This window comes from Cetorhinus maximus, chromosome 10 (assembly GCF_964194155.1).
Source record: "Cetorhinus maximus chromosome 10, sCetMax3.hap1.1, whole genome shotgun sequence".
Taxonomy (NCBI): Eukaryota; Metazoa; Chordata; class Chondrichthyes; order Lamniformes; family Cetorhinidae; genus Cetorhinus; species Cetorhinus maximus.
This window is the reverse complement of record NC_135888.1, coordinates 18,092,359-18,116,920: the sequence shown is the minus strand read 5'-3', so window position 1 is coordinate 18,116,920 and position 24,562 is coordinate 18,092,359. Positions and strand designations below refer to the sequence as shown.

At 43.5% G+C, this 24,562-nt stretch overlaps 1 protein-coding gene across 1 annotated transcript in view; it reads left to right on the top strand.

Annotated features, from left to right (window-relative positions):
• Window positions 1-24,562, top strand: part of urm1 (ubiquitin related modifier 1) — a 53,023-nt gene that overhangs the window by 16,459 nt on the left and 12,002 nt on the right. Inside the window, exon 3 of the mRNA XM_078550073.1 lies at window positions 18,351-18,432. Coding sequence (XP_078406199.1) covers window positions 18,351-18,432 — 82 coding nt within the window. The remainder of the gene's footprint in view (window positions 1-18,350; window positions 18,433-24,562) is intronic.

Here is a 24,562-nt window from a genome sequence, read left to right as displayed (position 1 = left end):
TCAGTTTTAAATAAATAATGTTTTAGTTTTAAGAAAGTTTTGCATCTTTATTGAAGTGTGATGCCTGGCACAGGACTATCATGCTAACTTCCTTATGTTACTAACACATCTCCTGTGAAGTTGCTCATTGTAAATCACAGAATCCAGTGTTTATAAGGGCAGCAACATTAGAATCATCCAACGTAGAAGGAGGCCATTTGGTCCATTGTGCCTGTGCTAGCTCTTTGAAAAAACTACCCAATTAGCCCTGCTCGCCTATCCTTACCCCATACCCTGTTGCAAAAAAAATACAGATTATCTGGTCATTATCACAGTGCTTTCTGTGGGAGCTTGCCATGTGCAAATTGACTGCCATGTTACCTACATTACAACAGTGACTACACTACAAAAGTTCTTCACTAGCTGTAAAGCACTTTGAGAGCCCAGTGGTTGTGAAAAGCGCTATATAAATGCAAGCCTTTTTTAAAAGTTTTTTTTTCAAAACCAATGACGACGTTGAAATCAAATCTCTCCTTTCCCGGCTCAACGAAGAACATCTCCAGCTTTTCCAGTCTCCCCAGATAATCAAAATCCCGGGACCATTATAATAAAAAAAGTTACTCCACATTTTGTTCTGCATTTCAGTGCGATCATCGTGGGTTTTTTCAATTCCTGTGTGTGTGTGTATATATATATATATATATATATATATATATTATATACTTTAAAAATAAAGAACCCTGACCCTTTAAGATAAAATGACCCAGTCATGTCCTGGTGAGGTGTGGGAGATGCTCTTGTGTTTAATATTCCGTTCACACGCTGCTCATTACCAGCTGGCCATTCAGTGTTAGTTTGAAGAGTCCTGTTTGCTGAACTCTGAACAAAGTTTAAACGGCCTGCGCCTCTTTGCAAATCACATTTTAAAAAGGCAAGTTTCTGCCTAATTAAACAATGAGCGGTGAGTCTGTGCAACATCTGTGAAAATCCATCTTCTGCCTCATTCTTTACACAAACTGGGGCTTTGTTACACGCCATTCACTTGTAAATGTAGCCACTGATCCTGCAGCTTAGACTTTATTGGGGGTGGTGGGGGGGTGGAGAGGCAGTGAGGGTGGAGGCACATTTAGGCTGTTTTTTTTATTGGGTTAAGTGCTGTGCTGCTGGCTTTCTTGTACTTGGTTCTTGAAATCTGAAGCTAAATGTCACATTTGCTAAGGCTGGCCATTCATAAGGCCAGATTTCTATCAAAAGCAACAGCAACCTGCATTTATACAGCACCTTTCACATACTTGGGGTGTTTAAAGCACTTCGCAGTCAATGAAGTATTTTTTGTTGTGAAGTGTGGTCACTATTGTATTGGGGGTAAAAGTGGTAGCCAACTTGCTCACAATGCAAACAGCAATGAGATGAATGAGCAGGTAGTCTGTTTTTTTTAAATGTTTCAGTCTACCAGGTGCCCCTCATGGCTGCCCTTAGCAAATGCTCCAAGCTTGCTCTCACACTACTGCCAGCTGTGTCGAATCCCAAACACCACAAACCAGTAGTGCTGGTGGAGGTCTTGCATGAATGTAACAGCAGCTCACATGATCATACCAGACTGCTGGTGGTCAGTTTTTGCGCCTTTGATGGCACTCGATGCAGTTAGTGCCCATTTTTTCTCTTGTTCAGAAATAAACAACTTGCATTTATGTATCACCTTTCAGGATATCCCAAGTGCTTTACAGCCAGTGAATTACTTTTATTTATCTGCAGTTACTGTTGTAATGTAGGAAGTGCGGGCTAATCAGACCCAGTGGCCTGTTTCTGTCCTGTAATTTCAATGTGCGCATCACAGCTTTAACCTTTTAGCTGCCGACCTGCTTCATTATCCATGGAAGGCCTGGACGCCAACAGTGCAAAATGACCAGCGAAAATTGCAAGCTGAGAGAGTGTGGTGGTGCCAGAGGCACATCTCCCAGCTTTATTCTGGTCTGTTGCAGAAGTTGATTTGGCCTCTGGCACTGAAACATAAATGGTGCATGGGTCAACTAATCCAAGCCAAACAGTAACTTTTGGTCAGTTTAGTTTGTAGACGTATATGTGTGTGTGTAAGATATACTATTCATAGGTAGCTTGGGACCTGTGATGTTTAGGTGCTAATCTGGCATGTCCATTTAAGGCCAAGCACTACCCCTTGGAATCCTCCTTATTTTAGGTGTTTGTAAATTAAGCTGAAATCAATTATAGATAAGTAAACTGCTTGTAAATTTGAAGCTGCAAATTAATAGGTGAGCCTGGCTTTCTCTTATCTGAGTGCTTACTTTCTCCTTAAGGTGTGATGGAAGCTTGTCAAATGGAAGTTTTATATCAATATAATTAAAAACTGTACATCTGGCATGCATATCCTGTCATCACAGTTGTTGCATTCCCTTTTCTGTGTCACGGTTTTTGAAAAAATATATATAATGTATATGCAAAGAAGCAAAGGCAATTGTCTGCAATACACAAAGTCCTCCAACCATTGGCACTGCCTTGATACAGGAGTCAGCATGTCTATAACCTCTGACCTTAGCTCATCAATCACACTTTTGAAAGGGGTGACTGGAAGCTGGGCTGTGACTTGCAGTCTAAAGACAAATTTAAAATGGCCTTATCCCCTGTTTATTTAACAGCAGTTAGAGTCTGTCACCCCAAAGAAATGCTGCCTCATCCAAGCAGCAGAAGAGTGACACTGAGCACGACAGGTTATATTCTTATGAAGCTCTGGATTGCCTGATTTAACCGTCGGTTGCCCTTCTGAATGTGCGATGGTAATATGTGCTGCTCTAGGATAACAGTGCTTAAACAGCAATCTCTATGTGCCACTTTCCCCTTTCTATTTAGCTTTGCTCCATCTCCCCTCAAGAACATTTTTAACCTGTCAAAGGTAAGTGGAGGTGGACGACATCTTGTGGGGCCCTGGGTCGCCAGAATTCCCTGCTTTATATTGAAAATATAAATTTATGAATGGAAAGCACAGCCAGTGACTGATGCTAACAGCACTCATGCGAACATCATGCATGTTTTTATATGGGATTACTGAAGGCTGGTTATGCAGGATGCTGCCAGTGGGGCAACAACAGTATTTTGTTTGGCCCTGTGTGTCTGAACGATATTTTGACGTACATATTCTACCCATGTAACTTGGTGCCAAGTGTTCTTAATAATAACGCCACATGACAAATTGCCCTTTATCAAGTATAGCCATTTAAGGAGCTCTCTCAAATATTTTGGAGTACTTTACAAGGGGAAGGGCAAGAATGAAGACGGGGGTGTGGGAAGGAAATGGAAGGTTTGTTATCTAAGGAATCTTTCATGTTCATAAGAACATAAGAGGATAGGAGTAGGAGAAGACCATATGGCCCGCCTAGACTGCTCTACCATTCAATGTAAGCATGGCTGATCTTGGGCTTCAGCTCCATTTTCCTGCCTACTCCCCAAATCCCTTGCTTCCCTGAGAGACCAAAAATTTGCCTATCCCAGCCTTAAATACATTCAATAATGAGGATCCACAAACCTCTGGGGGAGAGAATTCCAAAGATTCACAACCCTTTGAGTGAAGTAATTTCTCCTCATCTCAGTCCCAAATGATCGGCCCCCTATCCTGAGACTCTGCCTCTGTGGTCTAGATTCCCCAGCCAGCAGAAACAATCTCTCAGTGTCTATCCTGTCCAGCCCTTTCAGATTCTTCTATGTTTCAATGAGATCACCTCTCATTCTACTAAACTCCAGAGAATATAGACCCAGTTTACTCAGCCTTTCATCATAGGACAACCCTCATCCCAGACACCAATCTAATGAACCTTCGCTGTCCCACCTCCAATGCAAGTATATCCTTCCTTAAATATGGAGACCAAAACTGCACACAGTACTCCCGGTCTAGTCTCACCAATACCCCGTACAATTGTAGCAAGACTTCTTTATTCTTATACTCCAATCCCCTTGCAATAAAGGCCAACATGCCATTTGCTTTCCTAATTGCTTGCTGTACCTGCAGCCTAACTTATTGTGTTACTTTTATGAGTACACCCACATCTCTCTGAACATCAGCATTTACAAGTTTCATTCCTTTCAAAAAATATTCAGTTTTTCTATTCTTACAGTCAAGTTAAATAATCTCTGTTCCCCACAGTTTACTCCATATGCCACCATGTTTGCCCACTCACTTAACCTATCTGTATCTTTTTGCAGCCTTTTTACATTGTCCTCACAGCTTGTATTCCCACCTAGCTTTGTATGCTCAGTAATCTTAGATATATTACTGTCTCTTTGTCCAAGCCATTAATATAGATTGTAAATAGCCTAGTCCCCAACACTGATCCTTGTGGCACTCCACTAGTCACAACCTGCCAATTTGAAGCTTCCCCATCAGAGACGCAATGGTGTAGTGGTATTGTCACTGGACTAGTAATCCAGAGACCCCGGCTCTGGGGACCTGGGTTCAAATCCCACCATGACAAATGGTGGAATTTGAATTCAATAAAAATCTGGACCATGAAACCATTGTCGATTGTTGTAAAAACCCATCTGGTTCACTAATGTCATCTAGCCTACATGTGACTCCAGACCCACAGCAATCTGAACTAGGGCATAGTGGGTAATAAATGCTGGCCTGGCAGCGCCCACATCTGATGAACAAATTTTTAAAAAAATTATCCATTAATCAATCGTCTAATATATCACCTCCAACTCCATGATAAAGGCACTTATCAAATTCCTTTTGAAGGAATTTCCACATCCTACTTATCTGTATACAAGCTTGTCAAACCACGTTGACTTGTTCAATTGACAGCCAGATGGAAAGCCACTCTATGAGAAATGCAGCAAATTGGTTTTGAGTGAATGCCCTAAGAAACAGGAGCATAATTGCTGCAAGATCAGCAGCTAAGGAAGGGGTGGGTAATGAGTGATGGACTAGAGGGGTGAAGAGTGCAGTCTGTGGCTGAAGATTGCTGAGGTAAGGCAGGACTCCTGTGGAGGGCCTTGAATTCCATAGAAAGAAGTGTTGGTGAAGTTGGTGGCCAGTGGAAGTTAGAGCAGGTGAACTGATGGCACGGATTATTCTGCAAGAGAGATCAGAATATGCCCGGTTTATGAATCACCCCTTCCAGTCAATCAGCCGTATAGCACCATTGCTTTATCCATGGACCTTCAAAGATGGTCACCTTGCCTTTGCCCAAGAATAATATTGTGGATCAGAAGTTCCCAAAATATGAGCTTGGCTGTCTTGGATAAAGAAATGGAGAGTTCTTGCACCTTGCAGATGAGGGAGGCAGCACCTTCAGAAGAGGATGGACTAAAAATTGCAGGGAGAAGAAGCAACGCTAAGTTTATTATTCAGAATATTTAGCTATTCCATACAGTAACTCCCTCCGTCACAGGCATTTGAAATGAATTGAGTGATTTTCTTGTATAGGAAGATCAAAAGTTCAGTTTGTTTATTCAATTGTGCAGTAATCAGTGTGTTATTTTTCTTGTTTCTGTCACCTTGGCTCGGCCCTAATGTTCAGTTTTAATAAGCTGGGCACAGGACACTGATTCTTTTATTGAGATTAGCTTGGATTTTTATATTGGGGAGTGGGTGAACAAGGAACAAAGGGGTGCCATTATCCCACATTTACATGAAAACAAAGGCCACTTGAGGGCTCGTGTGCCAGCCGTACAGGCTCTTGTGCACTGCCATTGTTTGCAGTGGGAGAATACCATCTGGGGGCCTTTGCTGTACAAGTCAGTTTATTTGCCAACATGCTCTGGGTGTGACAGTCGCCACCAGACCCCACCCACCCCCAACTCCTGCCATGTTGTATTTAGTGATTAGAAATAGCTGCACTCTCTTAAAGGTGCACCAGCTTCATGGAATAAACTCTTTTTTTTGTTGTGTCTGTTTGCGGACACGCAATTGTACTGAAATGAAGCAAAGTATCAGTTAGCGTTGCATTGCAGTGATGCTGGCTGACAGCTTTTCCAGTCCGTTTTTTCCCCAAATGTAGCAAGTGCCCCATTAAAGACTATAAAATATTTCCACATTAAAAACTTTAAAAAAAAATTTACCATTTATGTATCTGATTTGTTTCCCTGGCTTTCCTAACACTTTTCCCTCAGTTTTCCCTCCTTTATAAAATATTTCATGGACATACCGCAATGTGCAATAAATTCTTTCCAATTTCGGAACCCCTTCGTGCTGGAAGCTGCTCCTTAGCTGAATTAAAGATGATGAACGTCAGTCTGATATCTGAACACCCATAAACCCCATAAACCCCATTCCCCACTTGCATGGTTCAGCTGAATTTTGATTGGGAACGATGATCTCAGATTGGTTTTCCATCTCTTTCTCGCTCCCTCTTTCCAACCACCACCACCCCCCACCCAAAATCCCCATCACTGGTGTTAATGGTATGTTAATTGAATTATTAAAGTTAAGGATACACGAGGAAAGGGCATTGATTGGTCAAGCACCTTAAGCACATATAAAGACTTGTCTCCGGGACTCGCTCTCAGCTGCAGAGAACAGTATCTCTCCCACTTCCTATACTGTCTCTTTCTACAACTATATTCAAGGGCTGGATATTGAAAACAAGATTTTAATCTAATATGATAAGCTTCCTTTGATGTTATTTTGGTTACAGTGCCTCTTTAAGAGGCTGTAAACTAGTTAATTTGTTTATTAGTTCAGTTGTTTAACTGGTATACTCAAAAAGAATATAAAGTGAAGTGCAGGGGCTGGAGTGCATCACCAGCCCCGGTAATGAGATTTTAATTTGATAAGTTTCTGTTGAAGATTTTAGTTTTGGGTACAGTAGTACCCCTCTAAAGAGGTTGATCATTAGTTAATTTGTTTATTTTTCTTTTGTTGCCTCAAAAGAGAATAAAGATATACTCACCCCTTTAGTTAATTTGTTTATTTGATGATTTGATTTTAAAAGAGTATAAACAAAGACTTCTGGGACACTGTGTGTTAGTAGGTAGGAGGCAGACTTGTGTAATTCTGCATTCTGTAAATAGCCCCTCTATCAAGGAAAGAATTTGTGCCTAGTTTCATACTTCGCCATCTGGCTTGGGATCCATTGAACGGTAGGCATAAAGTGAGGCCAACTATAGTGCTGTTTGTAAGTGGAAGTGGCTACTGTCAGAATAGAGTTGCGGACACTCCAGGATTGTCCTAGAGTCTCTGTGAATTTATCTGGATATCGCTGGAAATATAACAGCATTAAAAATGATTGTGTTTTTCCCCATTTGCTTTTAATACTGTTGGTTTCAGTCATAAAAATATTGGAGATGTGGACGGGGTAAAGATTGATGGATTGATTGTTTAAGGAAGAGAGAGCGAGGGATGGTGAAGGTGGGAAGTCCAGGAACAAGTTCAACTAGAGTTGACATCAGACTGAATCAGATTTGGTGACTATCTCTTCTTTCTTCCCCTCCCGAAAAGCAAAGTAGTCTGCCAATGTTTACTGTTCTTTTGCCGAGAGGGCAAAACTTTTACTAAACTTGTACTTGTCCAGCAGTCACATTGTGTCTTCCTGATGGAAAGCTTTACATGCGAGCTTCCCTGAGCAATTTTAACTGGATATGGAGCTTGTGCTTAAGCTCAAAATTAGTCCATTATTATCTGCCTCAGTCAAGATTCTCTGCTATCCTCTCTCTGTTTGACTGCCTTTATCCATTTTTTTGAATGTGAGGGAAGATTTCCACCCCACCTCCAAAACCTTTGGCTATTCCTCTAATCAAAAAGATCAGGCATATTTGGTGGGTGAGGAACAGACAGCCTGAAATGTTGTTCCTTCTCGTTGACTGGGACAGAATATTTTTAATGATTGAAAAAGTAAGGGGTGCAGAAAATTTTGTGTGTGACTGAACTGTTCAAATCTGCAGCCTACGTATCACTACATAGAATTTACAGCACAGATGCAGGCCATTCAGCCCAGCTGGGCCATGATGGTGCTTATGATCCACGTGGGCCTCCTCCCACCCTACATCATCTAACCCTATCAGCATGACCTATACAGTGGAGCGTTTGCCTTTAAATAATTTCTATTTAGAGGCCTTTGTGAATTCTATCTCTTCGGTTATGTCTTTCTTTATTCAAGATCCTAACTTCATTCAAGTTGTTCTTTTAGACTGGCGTAGTTGGCATACTGACAGCTAAATACATTTCAATGTTACTTTTGTTATCACAAGGGTGCCCACTGTTTTCTGTTCAAATGGTACTGAGAGACTGGGTCGAACATGCACTGCTGTGCCATTGCCAATTACTGACTAGTGGGTTGACCTATGGATTTTTCCAGTTTTCTCCTTGCTCCAGCGAAAGTACTGGCAGTTCTCCAAGTAGCCATTCATCATGTGCAAGCCTACAACAAGAACTTGCATTTATATATTGCTTTTAAAGTAATAGAATGTCCCACGATTCTTCGACGATGATGGATTCTCCCGTTGCTTCACCGGATGAGCGTTCAGCAAGTTTTGAAAAAAGAAAACAGAGACCAGTTTACAGTCTAGGTTCATGGTCATCTCATGTGACATTAGACCAATCGGTTATGCAAATCGAGACTTGACAGGATGCTTCTCAGAAGTGATAATCAAACAAAATTTGACACCAAACCTCATGAGGAGGTATTAGAACAGGCACGCAAAAGCTTTGTCAAAGAGAGGGTTTTAGGGAGCGTCTTAAAGGAGGGGAGAGAGTTAATGAGGCGGAGAGAATTACGGAAAGAATTCCAGAGCTGAGACAGTGATTCAGCATGCTGTTGAACTGTGTGGAGCATCACAGTCGAGCTTGATCTTGCCCTTGACCATCGAATCTGTCTATATACACACATAACAGGCTTTCAGGACAGAATGCTGTTTTGGAGAAGGAGGCTCCCTAGTTAAGCATCACTGGGGCCTCCAGTTCTTGGGATGTGAGTGTCGCTGGGAAGGCCAGCATTTATTGTCCAGCCCTAATTACCCTTGAGGAGGTGGTGGTGAGCTGCCGCCTTGAACCGCTGCAGTCCATGTGGTGTAGGTACACCCACAGTGCTGTTTAGAGAGGGAATTCCAGGTTTTCGATCAAGCAACAATGAAGGAGCAGCAATATATCTCCAGGCGTGTGCTGCGAAGGTTTTGATGTTCCTACCCACCTGCTTCCCAGCCAAGATCAACAATCTCATCATGTACTGGGCACCTTGACCATTCCTGTTCCATCTCACCAGGGACTGTAAAAGTCAGAATTTCCCCCTCCTGTTCACTATCCAATGTTTCCATTCTTGAATGTGGGCATTAGGTTTCACTGTGGTGTCCTAAGTGGGCAAATAGCCAGCTGCCACCGACTGCCGAAGATCACATGGGCACCGAGGCAATATATTGGAGGGCCTGTGGCATTGTGGAACTATCCATTTAGAAGAAGAGAGCGGGGGGAAAAAAGGGACAAGAAAAAGGATGCCAAACGTTTTTTAAAAAGTGCCCCTTTAACTCCACTGACTTTTTATGAACAAAATGTTCATGTTTTATGGTTTCACTCCTTTGGGAAAAAGTATATATAATTATTGAAATGTTGCTACCTTGCCTTTTATCCTTCTTGCTGTGTTGAACATAGCTCCGTGTGGTGCAGATCTGAGGAGTATACACTAAGCTGCATCCTCCATATCGTCACCACCTCCCCCCCCGCCGCCGACCACGACCCATTGCACCCGCAGAACAATGACCTCCCCCCGCCCCCCTGTCCACCCTGACAATAAATGGACAGCTTTTCCATAGCGACAGGGCCACAAAAGGTGATGCAGGACAGGAATGCACTGGGGTCGATCGTCTGAAGCCACAGGACAGCCCAGATGACCCAAGCCTTTGGGAGAGTGCCTGATAAATGACTCGTCTTTTTTTTTTCCACGGAGAAAGAACCCAGCAAGATCGCTGTTGCTCTATGAGCATAAGTTGGAATGATTGGAAGTGGGGGGCAGGGGAGGGAAGGCAGAGGCTGGGTGGGTGGGTGGGTGACTTCTCTTGTCTGTGGTGTTTGCAATTCAAAACTGGATGGAACTGGTGCACATACCCCCCAGGAAGACCCTGGCAACAACCTAGTGCTGTGTTAATACATTGCTCAGCACTTGGACTTTGCCTTGCACAGACAGTGCGAACACAGACAGAAGTCACTGTTTTTGAATTTAAATAAAAGAGTTTGCTGAAAGTGCTTCTTTAACCTTGGTTGACTCTTCAGGCTCTCTTGTGATGACCTCGCAAGCCAGTTGGCAGGGCAACTAGATCTGTGTAATAATTTCAGCATTGCATGCATCTCAAGGACAGATTTAAAAAAATAAATATATAAATTAAAAGGTACAAGGCCTCACATGCTTGCCGGTGCAGTGTAACCAATGTGACTGGTAACAAAGTTAACATCTAAACTGCCAGTCGCTTTTGATCGACTCGAGAAAGGCGGGCGGGGAAGGATAGAAATGAAACCTATCTCTTGCGCGCTTTATAAGTTTTTATTTACAGAGATACACATTTCAAGCATGCGCCTCCAAACCCAACAACCACAATTTTTGTCTGTTCCTATATTTAGGAACACAAGTGAATCCCCAGTTAATAACCACCATCCATACAATTAAATACTCAATTAATATGCAATTAGCACCTCTGTGGCACTTTCACTAGAGCCTGGATTGAAAGATATAGAATATTTGATAAAGTTACTTTATAAAAAAAATTCGATGTGAAACTACCTTTTCCTTTGTTTTTTCACTTTTCTCCCCACTATTTGAAGTCGGAGACTCGAGCTGGGATACTGCTCCATAACCACACATTCAGGCACTGTTCACTCTCCCTTATCTGTGAGACTAAACAGTGACTGCCACCAGCATAATCGTCCAGAGGAGGCATCACAGAACCCGATTCTGTCCTTACTTGTCAATTAATAACCTGCCGCTAATATGTAAGGTCCCATGGTACTTTGCAGACAGTGAGGGAGTCGCATGGAAGGAAAGATTAGGAGAGTCAGAGTTCTGCAGCACAGAAAAACGGCCTTTGGCCCATCGAGTCTGCGCTGGTCAAACAAGTACCTAACTATTCTAATCCCATTTTCCAGCACTAGGCCCGTAGCCTTGTATGCCATGGCATCGCACTTAAATACTTCTTAAATGTTATGAGGGTCTCTGCCTCTACCACCCTTTCAGGCAGTGAGTTCCAGATTCCCACCACCCTCTGGGTGAAAGAATTCTTCCTCACATCCCCTCTAAACCTCCTGCCCCTTACCTTAAATCTATGCCCCCTGGTTATTGATCCCTCCACTAAGGGGAAAAGTTCCTTCCTGTCTACCCTATCTATGCCCCTCACAATTTTATACACCTCAATCATATCCCCCCTCAATCTCCTCTGCTCCAGGGAAAATAACCCCAATCTATCCAATCTCTCCTCATAACAAAAACTCTCCAGCCCAGGCAACATCCTGGTAAATCTCCTCTGCACTCGCTCTAGTGCAATCACATCCTTCCTATAATGCGGATTCCAGAACTGCACGCAATACTCTAGCTGTGGCCTAACCAGCATTTTATACACTTCCAGCATAACCTCCCTGCTCTTATATTCTATGCCTCGGCTAATAAAGGCAAGTATACTATATGCCTTCTTAACCACTTTATCTATCTGTCCTGCTACCTTAAGGGACCAGTGGACATACACGCCAAGGTCCCTATGATCCTTTGTACTTCCTGGGGTCCTATCATTCATCGTGTATTTCCGTGCCTTATTTGTCCTGCCCAAGTGCATTCACCTCACACTTATCCGCATTAAATTCTATTTGCCACTGATCAGCCCAACTGACCAGCCCATCTATATCCTCCTGTAATCTAAGGCTATCCTCTTCACTATTTACCATCCCACAAATTTTCGTGTCATCTTCGAACTTACTGATTAACCCTCCTACATTCAAGTCTAAATTGTTTATATATACTACAAACAGCAAGGGACCCAACACCGATCCCTGTGGAACCCCACTGGACACAGCCATCCAGTCACAAAAACATCCCTCAACCATCACCCTCTGCTTCCTGCCACTGAGCCAATTCTGGATCTAATTTGCCAAATTGCTTTGGATCCCATGGGCTCTTACCTTCGTTATCAGTCTCCCATGTGGGACCTTATCAAAAGCCTTGCTGATGTCCAAGTAGACTACGTCAAATGCATTGCCCTCATCTACACACCTGGTCACCTCTTCAAAAAATTCAAATTGGTCAGACATGACCTCCCCTTAACAAACCCATGCTGACTGTCCTTGATTAATCTCTGCCTCTCCAAGTGTAGATTAATTCTGTCCCTCAGAATTGCTCCCAATAGTTTCCCCACCACTGAGGTTAGGCTGACTGGCCTGTAGTTCCCTGGTTTATCCCTTCCTCCCTTCTTGAATAATGGTACCACTTTGGCTGTCCTCCAGTCCTCTGGCACCTTTCCTGTGGCCAGAGAGGTATTGAAAATTATTGCCAGCACCCCTGCTATCTCCTCCCTTGCCTCACTCAACATCCTGGGATACATTTCAGCCGGGCTTGGAGATTTATCTACTTTTAAGCCTGCCAGACCACTTAGAACCTCCTCCCTTTCTATGCTAGTTTCTTTAATTAAATCACAGTCCTTCTGCCTGATTTCCATACCCACGTCGCCCCTTTCACTTGTGAACACCGACACAAAGTATTCATTTAGAACCCTACCTACGTCTTCTGGCTCCACACACAAATTATCACTATGGTCCTTAATGGGCCCTTCTCTTTCCCTAGTTATCCTCTTACTCTTAATGTACTTGTAAAAAACTTTGGATTTTCCTTTATTTTACCTGCTAATGTTTTTTCATGCCCATTTTTTGCTCTCCTAATTTCCTTTTTAAATTCACCCCTCCACAGTCTATACTCCTCTAGGGCTTCTGCTGTTTTGAGCCCTCTGTATCTGCCATAAGCCTCCCTTTTTCTCTTTATCCAATCCTGTTGTCCCTCGACATCCAGGGTTCCCTGGATTTGTTGGTTCCACCCTTTATCTTTACTGGAATATGTTGGCCCTGCACTCTCCCTAGTACCTTCTTGAATGAGTCCCACTGCTTTGATGCAGATTTACCTAAAAGTAGCTGCTCCCAGTCCACTCTGGCCAAATCATATCTGATCTTATTAAAATTGGCCTTCCCCCAATTTAGAACTCTGATTTTTGGCCCATCCTTTTCCTTTTCCATAACAACCTTGAATCTAACGGAGTTATGATCACTATCTGCAAAATGCTCCCCCACTAATACCTCTACCACTTGTCCGGCTTCATTCCCTAAAATTAAGTCCAGGACTCTCTTGTAGGGCCTTCTACATACTGGCTTAAAAAGCTCTCCTGGATGTATTTTAACAATTCCGCTCCCTCTAAACCTACCACACTATGACCAACCCAGTTAATGTTGGGGAAGTTGAAATCCCCCACTATTACTACATTATTGTTTTTACACTTCTCTGAAATTTGCCTACATATCTGCTCTTCTATTTCTCTCTGACTGTTTGGGGGCCTATAGTACACCCCCAGCAATGTGACTGCTCCTTTTTTGTTTTCAAGTTCTACCCATATGGCTTCATTTGAGGAGCCTTCTAAGATGTCATCCCTCCTTACTGCTGTAATTGATTCCTTGATCAATATTGCAATACCCTCTCCCCTTTTACCTCCTTCCCTGTCTCGCCTGAAGACCCTATATCCTGGAATATTGAGCTGCCAATCCTGCGCCTCTCTCAACCATGTCTCTGTGACAGCAATGACATCATACTTCCATGTGTTAATCTGTGCCCTCAACTCATCTGCCTTATTCGTCAGACTCCTTGCATTAAAATAAATATCATCCAACCTTACCAAACTCCCTTGTGCCTTAACTGGCCTATAATTTCTATGCCTTCCAGACTCACTTGCTCTCTCTTCTAATTTTGGCTGTGCATTTCCCCCTGCTGAACCTCCTCTCAGGATTCCATCCCCCTGCCAAGCAGTTTAAACCCTCCCCAACAGCATTAGAAAACCTCCCCACAAGGATTTTGGTCCCATTCCGGTTCAGGTGCAACCCGTCCGCCTTGTACAGGTCCTTGACTGCCTGCCTCTCTCTGCACTTCCGTAAGCTGTGGGGTGACCATGTCTAAAAACGTGCTATCCACAAAACTCTCAGCCTTGCAGATGCACCTCAAAGCCCCCAGCTGCTGCTCAAGCTTCGAAACTCAGAGCTCAAGTAGCAGCAGCTGGTGACACTTCCTGCACGTGTGGTCGGTCAGAGCACAAGGAGCATCTAGGACTTCCCACGTGTTGCAGGTGGTGCATAACATGGGACTGAGCTGCCCTGCCATGCCTCTAGTTGAAAAAAACCCTTTAAGTTAAATACAGTAAAAAAAGTTAAATTATTTATGTACTTTAAATAAAAACTAGAACTCTTACCTTTCCTCAGCTTAATCTATTTTAAACTGGAAAAAAACTGGAGAAAACACTTGCCCACTACTCACCAATCAGTTCTCACCTTTGTACTGACATCACTTTTTGAAGCTTCCCCGCACTCGCGCTGGTTCTGATCTCTCCACCGCTCTCTCGCGCTGTCTTGTGATGTCACTCACAAGAGAGGTGGCAAGGATGTGTACGTATCCTGACTTTTCAGTGGGGTCTCTAGACAGATGGAACCTTGGCTGAATCTTTTTCTTGCCCCTGGCAGCTAGGGGTACTGAGACCAGGTGCAGTTCTATAACTCGTGTGCCAAATATCCCCAGTAACCCAGGACGATAAGGTCGGATCTATAACCTCAGCTTCCAACTTGACCAGATTGTGATAACTCTGGCAGCAATTAAACCAGGGGTTGAATTTGGTCAGTATGGCTAAATTTGCTGAGCAACCAGAGGAGCTGCTTAGGACCACAGCTGCCGTGATGTAGGTCTACATCGAGTGTTTGTTCATCAGCCTAAGTCCCTGCAGAACAAGCTAGCAGTGGATGCCAATAGCTCCCTGACAACTGCACCACTACACAGGAACCAATACCGGCCTAAGTAGTGAGAAATGTTGAATCCCTCACTGAGCAGAGTCTGAAAGGTATTGATTCAGGGGCCTGTCATCAGAGGTTGGAGCAGTGACTCAGACATACAACTTGATGTTCAGTTCCTGGATGCCACAAGCCAGTCTGCCTCCATACGGAAGCAAAATGTGGGCAACTGCTTTTACGTCAATCACGCCATTTGTTAGCCTTGGTTTAGCGCAAGTGGCAAACCAGTGCTGAAGGCGAAATGGCATGTTACTTTGGCAGGTGGTGTTTGTTTTGTACAGTGGCCTTGCCACAGTCCATGGTTAAAGAGTGATCAAGTTTCAGTATCACAGAGCTTGGTCAGTCAGGAATAACATTAGACATTTACGTTCTCTGTGTTTAGTTATGACACCAATTCGCCTTAGTTAACTTGTGCAGCGGACTAAATTATTCCCTAAAGAAGAGAAAACTGAGGAGCAACCAAGTTATGATAGAGTAGACATAGAGAGGAAATATCCACTTGCAGGCAAGACCCCAACCAGAGGCCATGAATGTAAGGCAGCCACTTATAAATCCAGTAGAGAATCCAGGAGAAACTTCTTCAACCAGAGAGTGGTTAGAATGTGGAACTCACTCCGACAAAGCAATAGCTGAGGCAAATAACACAGATGCATTTAAAGGGAACATCTGCACGCTGCTGCTCGGCGACTCATCTGAAAACACCACACCAGTTTGCTTCTGTAGGTTGATGACAGCCAGCTCTACCTCACCATGACCTTTCTGGACTCCTTTATGTTTCTAAATTGCCACATTACTTGACTGACACCCAGTGCTGGATGTGCAGAAATTTCTTCCAACTAAACCTTCGAAGGTCGAAACTATCATTTTTGGTCCCTGCCGCAAACTCTGTTCTCCAGCCGCCGACTCCATCCCACTCCCTGGACATCACTAAAACCAACACTCTGTACAACTGTGGCACGTTTTAGCTTCCTGCGAAGCACATTGGGAGGTTTTACTATGTTAAAGATTCTATATAAACACAAGTTGTTAACACTAGATAAGATTCCAAGGGAATAAAGAATAGGTTATGCTAATAAGGTTAGAAGAGGAAGAGTGGGAGGAGGTGTGTGTGAAGTATAAATATCGACATGGACCTGATGGGGCCAAAAGGCATGTATGTATCTGTACTGTAAATACTTGGTAGTTGTTAGTATTAGCGAGCGAACCCATAACGTGCTGAATGCAATGTTTCTCTGCCTGCCTTGTCCTTGCAAGTGTTTACCAGTTTACTTTAATTTGGGCCTTACCCCATTGAAATGGTGGACAGAGAGATATCCTACAAACCTATGAAGTACTCTCCCACTATTATCACCGACATTCATTTCTAGGCTATGTTGTTTTCTCCCAGGTTGCTCCCCCTCACTTCAAAAAGTAGCGAGCCACCCTGGAGTCTAGTTTCACATGCAGCCTCTGGCATGGACTGGTTGGGCCGAGTGGCCTGTTTCTGTGCCTACATCCAATGTAATCCTATACACTCGGGATGCCAACTGAATGATTGAACTACAATAGCAGGCTTGTGAATTTTTTGTTCTTTTAAAGTATTCTTGGGATGTGTGCAATGCTGACTTAAGTTTTTATTATTGTCCGTCCTTAATTGTCCTGTTAACTGCCTTGCTTGGCGGTCCTAAAAAGCTTTAAGAGTCGTTCACATAGTGTTGGGATAAAAGGCCAAACCAGTTAGGCATGGCAGATTCCTTCAACTTGGGGCTTCTACAAAAAACTACTCTTCATTTCTCCTGGTGCTTGCGTACATTTACTGGATTTATTGGATTCAGTATCACAGATGGCCTGGTGGGACTTGAAGTTGCAACCTCTGGGTTACTACTCGAGTGCCATAACCAATTCCAATATTAAATTATTCCCACCTGCACTATGGAAAGAGAAACCATTTGGACAAGTACCTTCTTGAGCTGTATGATTCTAGAGTGAAGTGCTGCCACTTATCGGTATCTGACTGATGGTGGGATGCGATCAAAGGTAACTTTTACCTTCGAAGAGTGCAGCTTCTTGTCAGATTGCACTCCTCAATCTAATTGACCTGACTTACAAGGGGACCGACTGCATTCTGTTGTGACCCTATGGATCTGCTGTCAGGTCAAACCAGAGCTGCCCTTATGTGTCTGCACTTCTCTACAATTGGGCCTGGGCATAAGACAGCCAAGATCAGCAACTGTCTGGAGTCTGGCACCCAGTGACTGATCTAAATAAGTGGGGGAGGAGAGGGTGCTGTCAACAGTGGTCTCTGTACTAACGCAGAACAATAGGGCAATAAGTTTTGCAAAAAAGCATTTCCTTACATGAATCGGAAGTATGTTACGTTAAAATATATAGGCTTCCCATGCAGTTCCCTACCAGTTAGATTAAATCAGACATTGGGATGCTGATGGTACAGTGTTCAATGTAGGTTTGGTCTGACATGTGGCAGTGATGCTGACAATCTGAATTCTTAATACTCCGCACGGTCCCTGTTGTCAATAAAAATCTTAAACTGTTCATTGATCAAACAACGTGACTGGTTAGAAAAGCAACAGCGACCCTGATTTACAGCAGGGATTTTTATTCATTGAAGATTAATCTATCTTGGTGATATTCTTAACTGTTGCTCAAGTGTTGTGAGTTTTCCATCTTACATATTATTCACGTGATGTTTAATTGAATTTGTACATGTTTCACCGCCCCATCTCTACCCTGGACTTTCCCCCAGTGAAATGTTTAAATACATAAGTAAGAGCTGAGGGGGTAAAAAACAAGTAGAATTACTTGAACATTTAGTGTTGGTCCTACAAAATGACTTCCTGTCGACAGTTTGAGATTAAGTGCCTGTTTCTTATCCTGTTAATAAATTTGCTGTTCTTATAATATGTTTACACTGTATCCATCTGGCACTTGGATAAATAATGATTTTCTGAATCAAAATGGTAAATGTTCCTTTCGGCTGTGGCACTGTGATGCCTGTTCCAATGGAGTTCCTCTTTGATCAGGGCCTCTGTGGTTCCCATGAATCTGTTTGGGTTGCAATGGCTTGTGACCATGTTTATTATCTGTAAAATGTTTAAAATAATCTTGTGTTTGCGTGCACTTCCTGTCAGATTTTTCTCTTCGGAAGTCTTGGCCGCGTTTTTAATGGAGACGGCCTGTGTGAGTTTGACATCCGGCTCTCGCGCTCTTCCAACTGGTGTTGGCGCTTAGCCTTCGTTATGTGACTGAAAGCCTTTTCATGCCGTGTGCAGCCAAATTATGAAAGGCACGCAGTAACTAATCTTCCATTTTGCAGTACAAAAGCTACAATCTTACTACCATCCCGCCCTGTTTTCGTTTTGTTTAGGGGACATTCGGCAGCTCCTGGTATGGATCAAAAACAACTTGCTCAAAGAGCGGCCAGAACTTTTCATCCAAGGTGACACTGTGTAAGTTCCAAGTTCAGCTCCCAATTCATTAATGTACGTACCTGTGTGATTTATGTGTACGCGCGCACACGCACCCTCACACGGCCCAGTGGACCCAGCTATATAGACCGGGCTGAGTCTGACTGACCTCAAGTCTGACCTCTTGCCTTTATCCAATTATTTGGTATCAGGTGGGGCAGGATGCACCACAACCGGCCTCAGCAGCCATGGGTTAGGGATTCGTCATTCCCTTTTCATGCTGTATGCCTTTTGACAGGCTGTAGCTGTGGGTGAGCCAAATCAGTGCTTAATGAAAAAGGACTGAACTAGAATCCCAGGCCTGTGCTTGTTGACACCGCCCAATGTTATTATTCTGATTCACACGGTTTCTGGAATATTCTGAATCACTGTTTCCTGTGGATTTGCTGAGCAGTCTTAGCTGGAAACTTCAGCTGATTTAGACAAAATTATAAACAGCCTCCACTCCCCAGGGGTAGAAGTGAGGTAATGAAAGCAGTCAAACACTGTGCTTTGGCATCAATAACATCACTCTCATCCCCGAGTCCAATCAGAGCTTTATTTCTAATGTGATTTTGTTTTTCCAAGTACCTTCTGTCCACATGAGGCATCTCATTAAAGGGACATTACCTTATTCAGGGAGAAAAGGAGTCAGCTGGGGTTTCCACCCAGACTGATCTTTATCTATTGACCGTGACACATGTGAAGATATTGAGTAAGGACATGATCAAAAATTGGGCATGATTCTCCCACAGTTGAATAGCTAGCGACTGCTGAAGGATGGCCACTTGAATGAGATACTCTCAGTTCCTTGCACCTTGGAACTGTGCCCCTGCATCAGTCACCCCGCTCGACAGAGAAGGATACTAACAAGAGCAGTCAACACTATCGCTTGTAGATGGCAGAGAATTCCCACCACTAAAATAATGGGATTTCAAAGAGCCTTATTGAGACGAGCAAATGCCTTGGTATTGTTGAAAAAAGAGACATGCTGTCAAAGCTTTTCGTCTTGCACTCATCAGGACAGATGCAAGAATGCCAAATTTCAAAGGGAACAGCAATTTATACTGCATGCGAAAAGGAATGCCGATTGGTTGGCAAGTCGGCTCTGATTGATTGCGATGTTGTCACGGCGAATGTCCCATCCTTTTGTTTATTCAAACAAGGTGCAATACCTGGACATATTCCTTCTGCCTGCAGAGGACAGGTCTCTACATATGAATATATGTAGCTTCCAGCAAGCCTAAGAGAGCTACATTGTGAGCTGGACTGATAACCTTAAATTAGTTGTTGGTGTAATTCTTAGCACACTCTGGATTGTTCAGAAAATGCTGCCCCATCGCGGAATCACATCTAACGTTGGACATTTTATTCTGAGTTTAGCAAGCGCAAGTTGCTTGAGTACAGTCAGTACTCTGCCTATTGCAAACAGCCGAAGGGAGGTGCTGTTTGATGCGATCTGCTAGCCACTGGGACGTTTGCAGGGACCTGTCTTCTGCAGGCAAAAAGAATATGTCCAGACATTGCACCTTTTTTGAATATACAAAAGTATGGAGTCGATAGTTCCCTGGTGCATTTGCCATGGCAATGTCTTGACCAATTGGAGCTGACTTGCCAACCAATCAGCACCCCTTTTCTCATGCAGTATAACTCGCTGTTCCCCTTACAATTTGGCAATCTTGCACCTGTCCTGATGAGTGCAAGATGAAAAGCTTCGACAGCATGCCTCTTTTCTCAGAAATGCCTTTGTACAAAATATTTTAAAATTAGACCAGAGATTCCCCTGTAAAAGATGATCATCACCAGGGATGGTGGTGGTTATCAAGGAGTTTGGGGGCTGGTTTCAATCTTTACATAAACTTTGTGTGTTTCTTGATTATAAGCTGGAAGCTGAGCACCCACAACTCCCCCTGCACCCCCCCCTTTGCCAAATCATGATTAAGTACCTTGTAACAACAAACAGCCTTGTCAATATTGTGTTGGCTCCTCCCATCTTGATTGCCTGGTTTAGATTTTCATATCTACTTCAATAATAAGTCAACGTACGGATATTTTAAACGCAAGAGGAGTATTCTCTGTTGAGCTCTTACATTGTCAATCTCGGGGCCACTTGCAGTATTTCAGTCCAGAAGGGCTTATGGTTCCTGGGTTAAGAGCAGCCTCCTGTAGTAAATCCCAATCTCTGTTCCCTGTCCAGATATTTTTCAATTCTTTCATGGGTGTCACTGGCAAGGCCAGCGTTTGTCGCCCACCCCTAATTGCCCTTGGCTTGCTGGGCCATTTCAGAGGGCAGTTAAGGGTCAACCACATTGCTGGGGGTCTGGAGTCACATGTAGGCCAGACCAGGTAAGGATGGCAGATTTTCTTCCCTAAAGGACATTAGTGATCCAGATGGGTTTTTATGACAATCGATGATAACTTCATTGTCACTATTACAGTGACAAGATTTCAATTCCAGAGTTATTAATTGAATTTGAATTTCTCCAGCTGCCATGGTGGGATTTGAACCCATGTTCCCAGAGCATTAGCCTGGGCCTCTGGAGTATTAGTCCAGTGACATCACCACTACACCACGACTCCCCAAGAGTCCAATATTTTACGTAATGACTGCTGCTCTCTACAGAGGTGATTTTCAATTTTTTCAGTTTGAAGACCCCATGTAAATATCAGCTCCCAGGGATCCCCTGCAAATATTGGCGCACTCCCAGGCACCGCCTGCAAACATTGGCGCACTCCCAGGCACCCCCTGCAAACATTGGTGCCCTCCCAGGCACCCCCTGCAAACATTGGCGCACTCCCAGACACCCCTCTGCAAATATTGGCGCACTCCCAGGCACCCCCCTGCAAATATTGGCGCACTCCCAGCCCCCCCCCCCCCCCCCCCCCCCCCACCACCCCGCAAATATTGGCACACTTCCAGGCACCCCCTGCAAATATTGGCGCACTCTCAGGCACCCTCCTGTAAACATTGGCGCACTCCCAGGCACCCTCCTGTAAACATTGGCGCACTCCCAGGCACCCCCCTGCAAACATTGGCGCACTCCCAGGCACCCCACTGCAAACATTGGTGCACTCCCAGGCACCCCCCTGCAAACATTGGCGCACTCCCAGGCCCCCCCTGCAAATATTGGCACACTCCCAGGCAACCCCCTGCAAATATTGGCACAGTCCCAATCTTATCTTCCAAAAGACAGTGTCAACCACCCAAAGGGAAAACCACGCCATCATTGCTTTGTAGAGAACATTTTTAATGACATGCACAATATAATAATAAACTAGTTAAGACTGATGAAAATAATAATCCCTGGATATTTATAACCATGACCAGAGTTTATCAGCACATACTGTGGTAAGCAGCACTGTGAAAAGGGAGTGTTCTGTAGAGGCTATCTGTTAGTGAGGGAGTCACAAACAATTTGTGTTACATCAGATCTGGTGACACACACTGTCTGGGGTCGAGCAGCAAGAAGGAGATGTGTGGCATGAATATTTAATATTTCTCATTATTTCCCATGTATCTTAACTCGGCATTTGTTCTTAAATTTGGTGGTGACTTGTTAGAAATTCAGCTTCGTTTATAGACCCCTTTGTGCTGAATATTTATCTGTGTGTGGGTGCTTTCTAATTAGACTTGATTGAACTTTTAACCTGCAATGTTTGAGCTCTATTCTGTCGACAGCTTGTCCCCTAAAGGTATCATCTCTGCCATCACAAGGAATAAAGACACTGCACTTTTACTATATAGCTGGAAAATGTTCAAAACTGTTATTCCAAAGCTTTGCCCTCCACCACCTCCTGCTCCCCTCTTCAATCATTGGTGCAATGTTTAGTGCAGCACTGAGAGTCATGTTAGTCCCAGCTTTGATCCCTGGCCTCTGTTGTTCTCAGTTAAGAGAAGCCTCGTTTGGCTTCAATGGCCCAAGCTGAGGATCAAGAAGGGTTCCTGGACCTGATGTCCATCAAGTGACATTTACCACAAAGTACCTGTTTGAAAGAAAGAACTTGCATTTGTATAGAGCCTTTCACAACCTCAGGATGTCCCAAAGTGCTTTAGGGCCAATGAAGTACTTTTTGAAGTGTAGCCACTGTAGTAATGTAGAAAAGGTGGCAGCCAGTTTGCACACCGCAAGCTTTCACGAACAGCAACGTAAAAATGACCAGGTAATATATTGTAGTGATAATAAAAATGGCAAATGCCAGAAATACCAGCAAGTCAGGCAGATTCTGTGGAGATAAAAATAGAGTTGACATTTCATCAGAACAGAAAGTTCATCGACCTGAAATATTAACTCTATTTTTCTCTTCACAGATGCTGTGTGACCTGATGAGTATTTCCAGCATTTTCTGTTTTTATTTCAGATTTCCAGCATCTGGAGGATTTTGCTTTTGTGTTTACTTTAGTGATGTTGATTAAGGAATGAAAATTGGCCAAGACACTGAGCAGAACTCCCCTGCTCCTCTTCACAAAAGTGCCATGAGATCTTTTACATCTGCCTGAAGCTGCAGATGTCTAATCCAAAAGATGACACCTGATGGTCTACACCCTAGGGTTCTAAGAGATAGTGGATGCGTTGGTTAAAATTTTCCAAAATTTCCTGGATTCTTGAATTGAAAATTGGATTGGAAGTTCATAAATGTAACACTGCTATGAAAGAAAGGAGGGAGAGAGAAAACAGGGAACAATCAGCCAGTTAGCCTGACATTGATTGTCGGGAAAGTGCGGAACCTGTTATTAAGCAAGTCTTAACAATGGACATAGAAAGTCCATAGTATTGTCAAAGTCAACATGGTTTTATAAAAGAGAATCGTGATTGACAAATTTATTAGAGTTTTTTGAAGATGTAACTAGTAGGGTAGATAAAGGGGAAGTATTAGATGTGGCATATTCTGATTTCCAAAGATATTCGATAAGGTGCCACGCAAGATTAATACACAAGATAAGGGCTCATGGAATTGGGGGTAAAATATTAACATGGATAGAGAATTGGTTATCAGACAGGAAGCAAAGGATAAGTGGAGCATGTTCAGACTAGCACACTGGAAGAGTGCTGCAAGGATCAGTGCTGGGGCCTCAGCTATTTGCAATTTATATTAATGCTCAGATGAAGGGACAGAGAGTAAAGTATCTAAGTTTACTGACAGTAGAAGGCTAGGTGAGAATGCAAGTTGTGAGGAGGACACAGGACTCAGATAGTGCAACATAGGTTAAATGAGTGGCAGGTGGACTAAAAGGTGGGGAAGTGTGAGGTTATTCACTTGGTATTAAGGATAGAAAAGTGGAATATTTTTTAAAAGCATGTAACTTGTAAAGGTTGATTGTCAGGGGGACTTGCGTGTACTCATAGAAGGAATGCAGAAAGTTAGAATGGTGGTATAGTAAGCAATTAGGAAGGCAAATGGCATGTTGGCCTTTATTGCAAGGGGATTTGAGTACAAGAAAAAAGAAATCACGCTACCGTTGTACAGGGCTTTGGTGAGACCACCCTGTGTGTAGTTTGGTCTCCATAGTTATGGAAGGATATACTTGCATTGGAGGCGGTACAGCAAGGCTCACTTGATCGGTCCCTGGGATGAGATGTCTATGATGAGAAGCTGAATAAATTGGGCCTATTTCTCTGGGGTTTAGAAGGAGAGGTGATCTCATTGAAACATACAAGATTCTGAAGGGGCTGGTCAGTGTAGAGGTTCTTTCTGTTGTTTGGGGAATCGAGAACATGGGCATAGTTTCAGGATAGGGGGCTGATCATTTAGGGCTGAGATGAGGAGAAATGTCTTCACTGAGGGTTGTGAATCTTTAAAATTCTCTACCCCAGAGAATGGTGGATGCTCCATCATTGAGTATATTCAAGGCTGGGATAGACAGATTTTTGTTCACTCTGAGAATCAACAGATACAGGGAGCGGTTGGGAAAGTGGAGTTGAAGCCAAAGGATCAGCCATGGTCATATTAAATGGTGAGCAGACTCGCAGGGCCGAATGGTCTATTCCTGCTCCTATTTCTTACGTTGTTACCTCCGATAGTGCAGCACTCCTTCAGTACTGTAATGAAATGCCAGCCGTGATTTTGTGCCGCAGCCTATGTGTGAATGTCGTGTGAGGCCAGAGTCAGGCATGGCTGTGATGCCCTCTTTAGA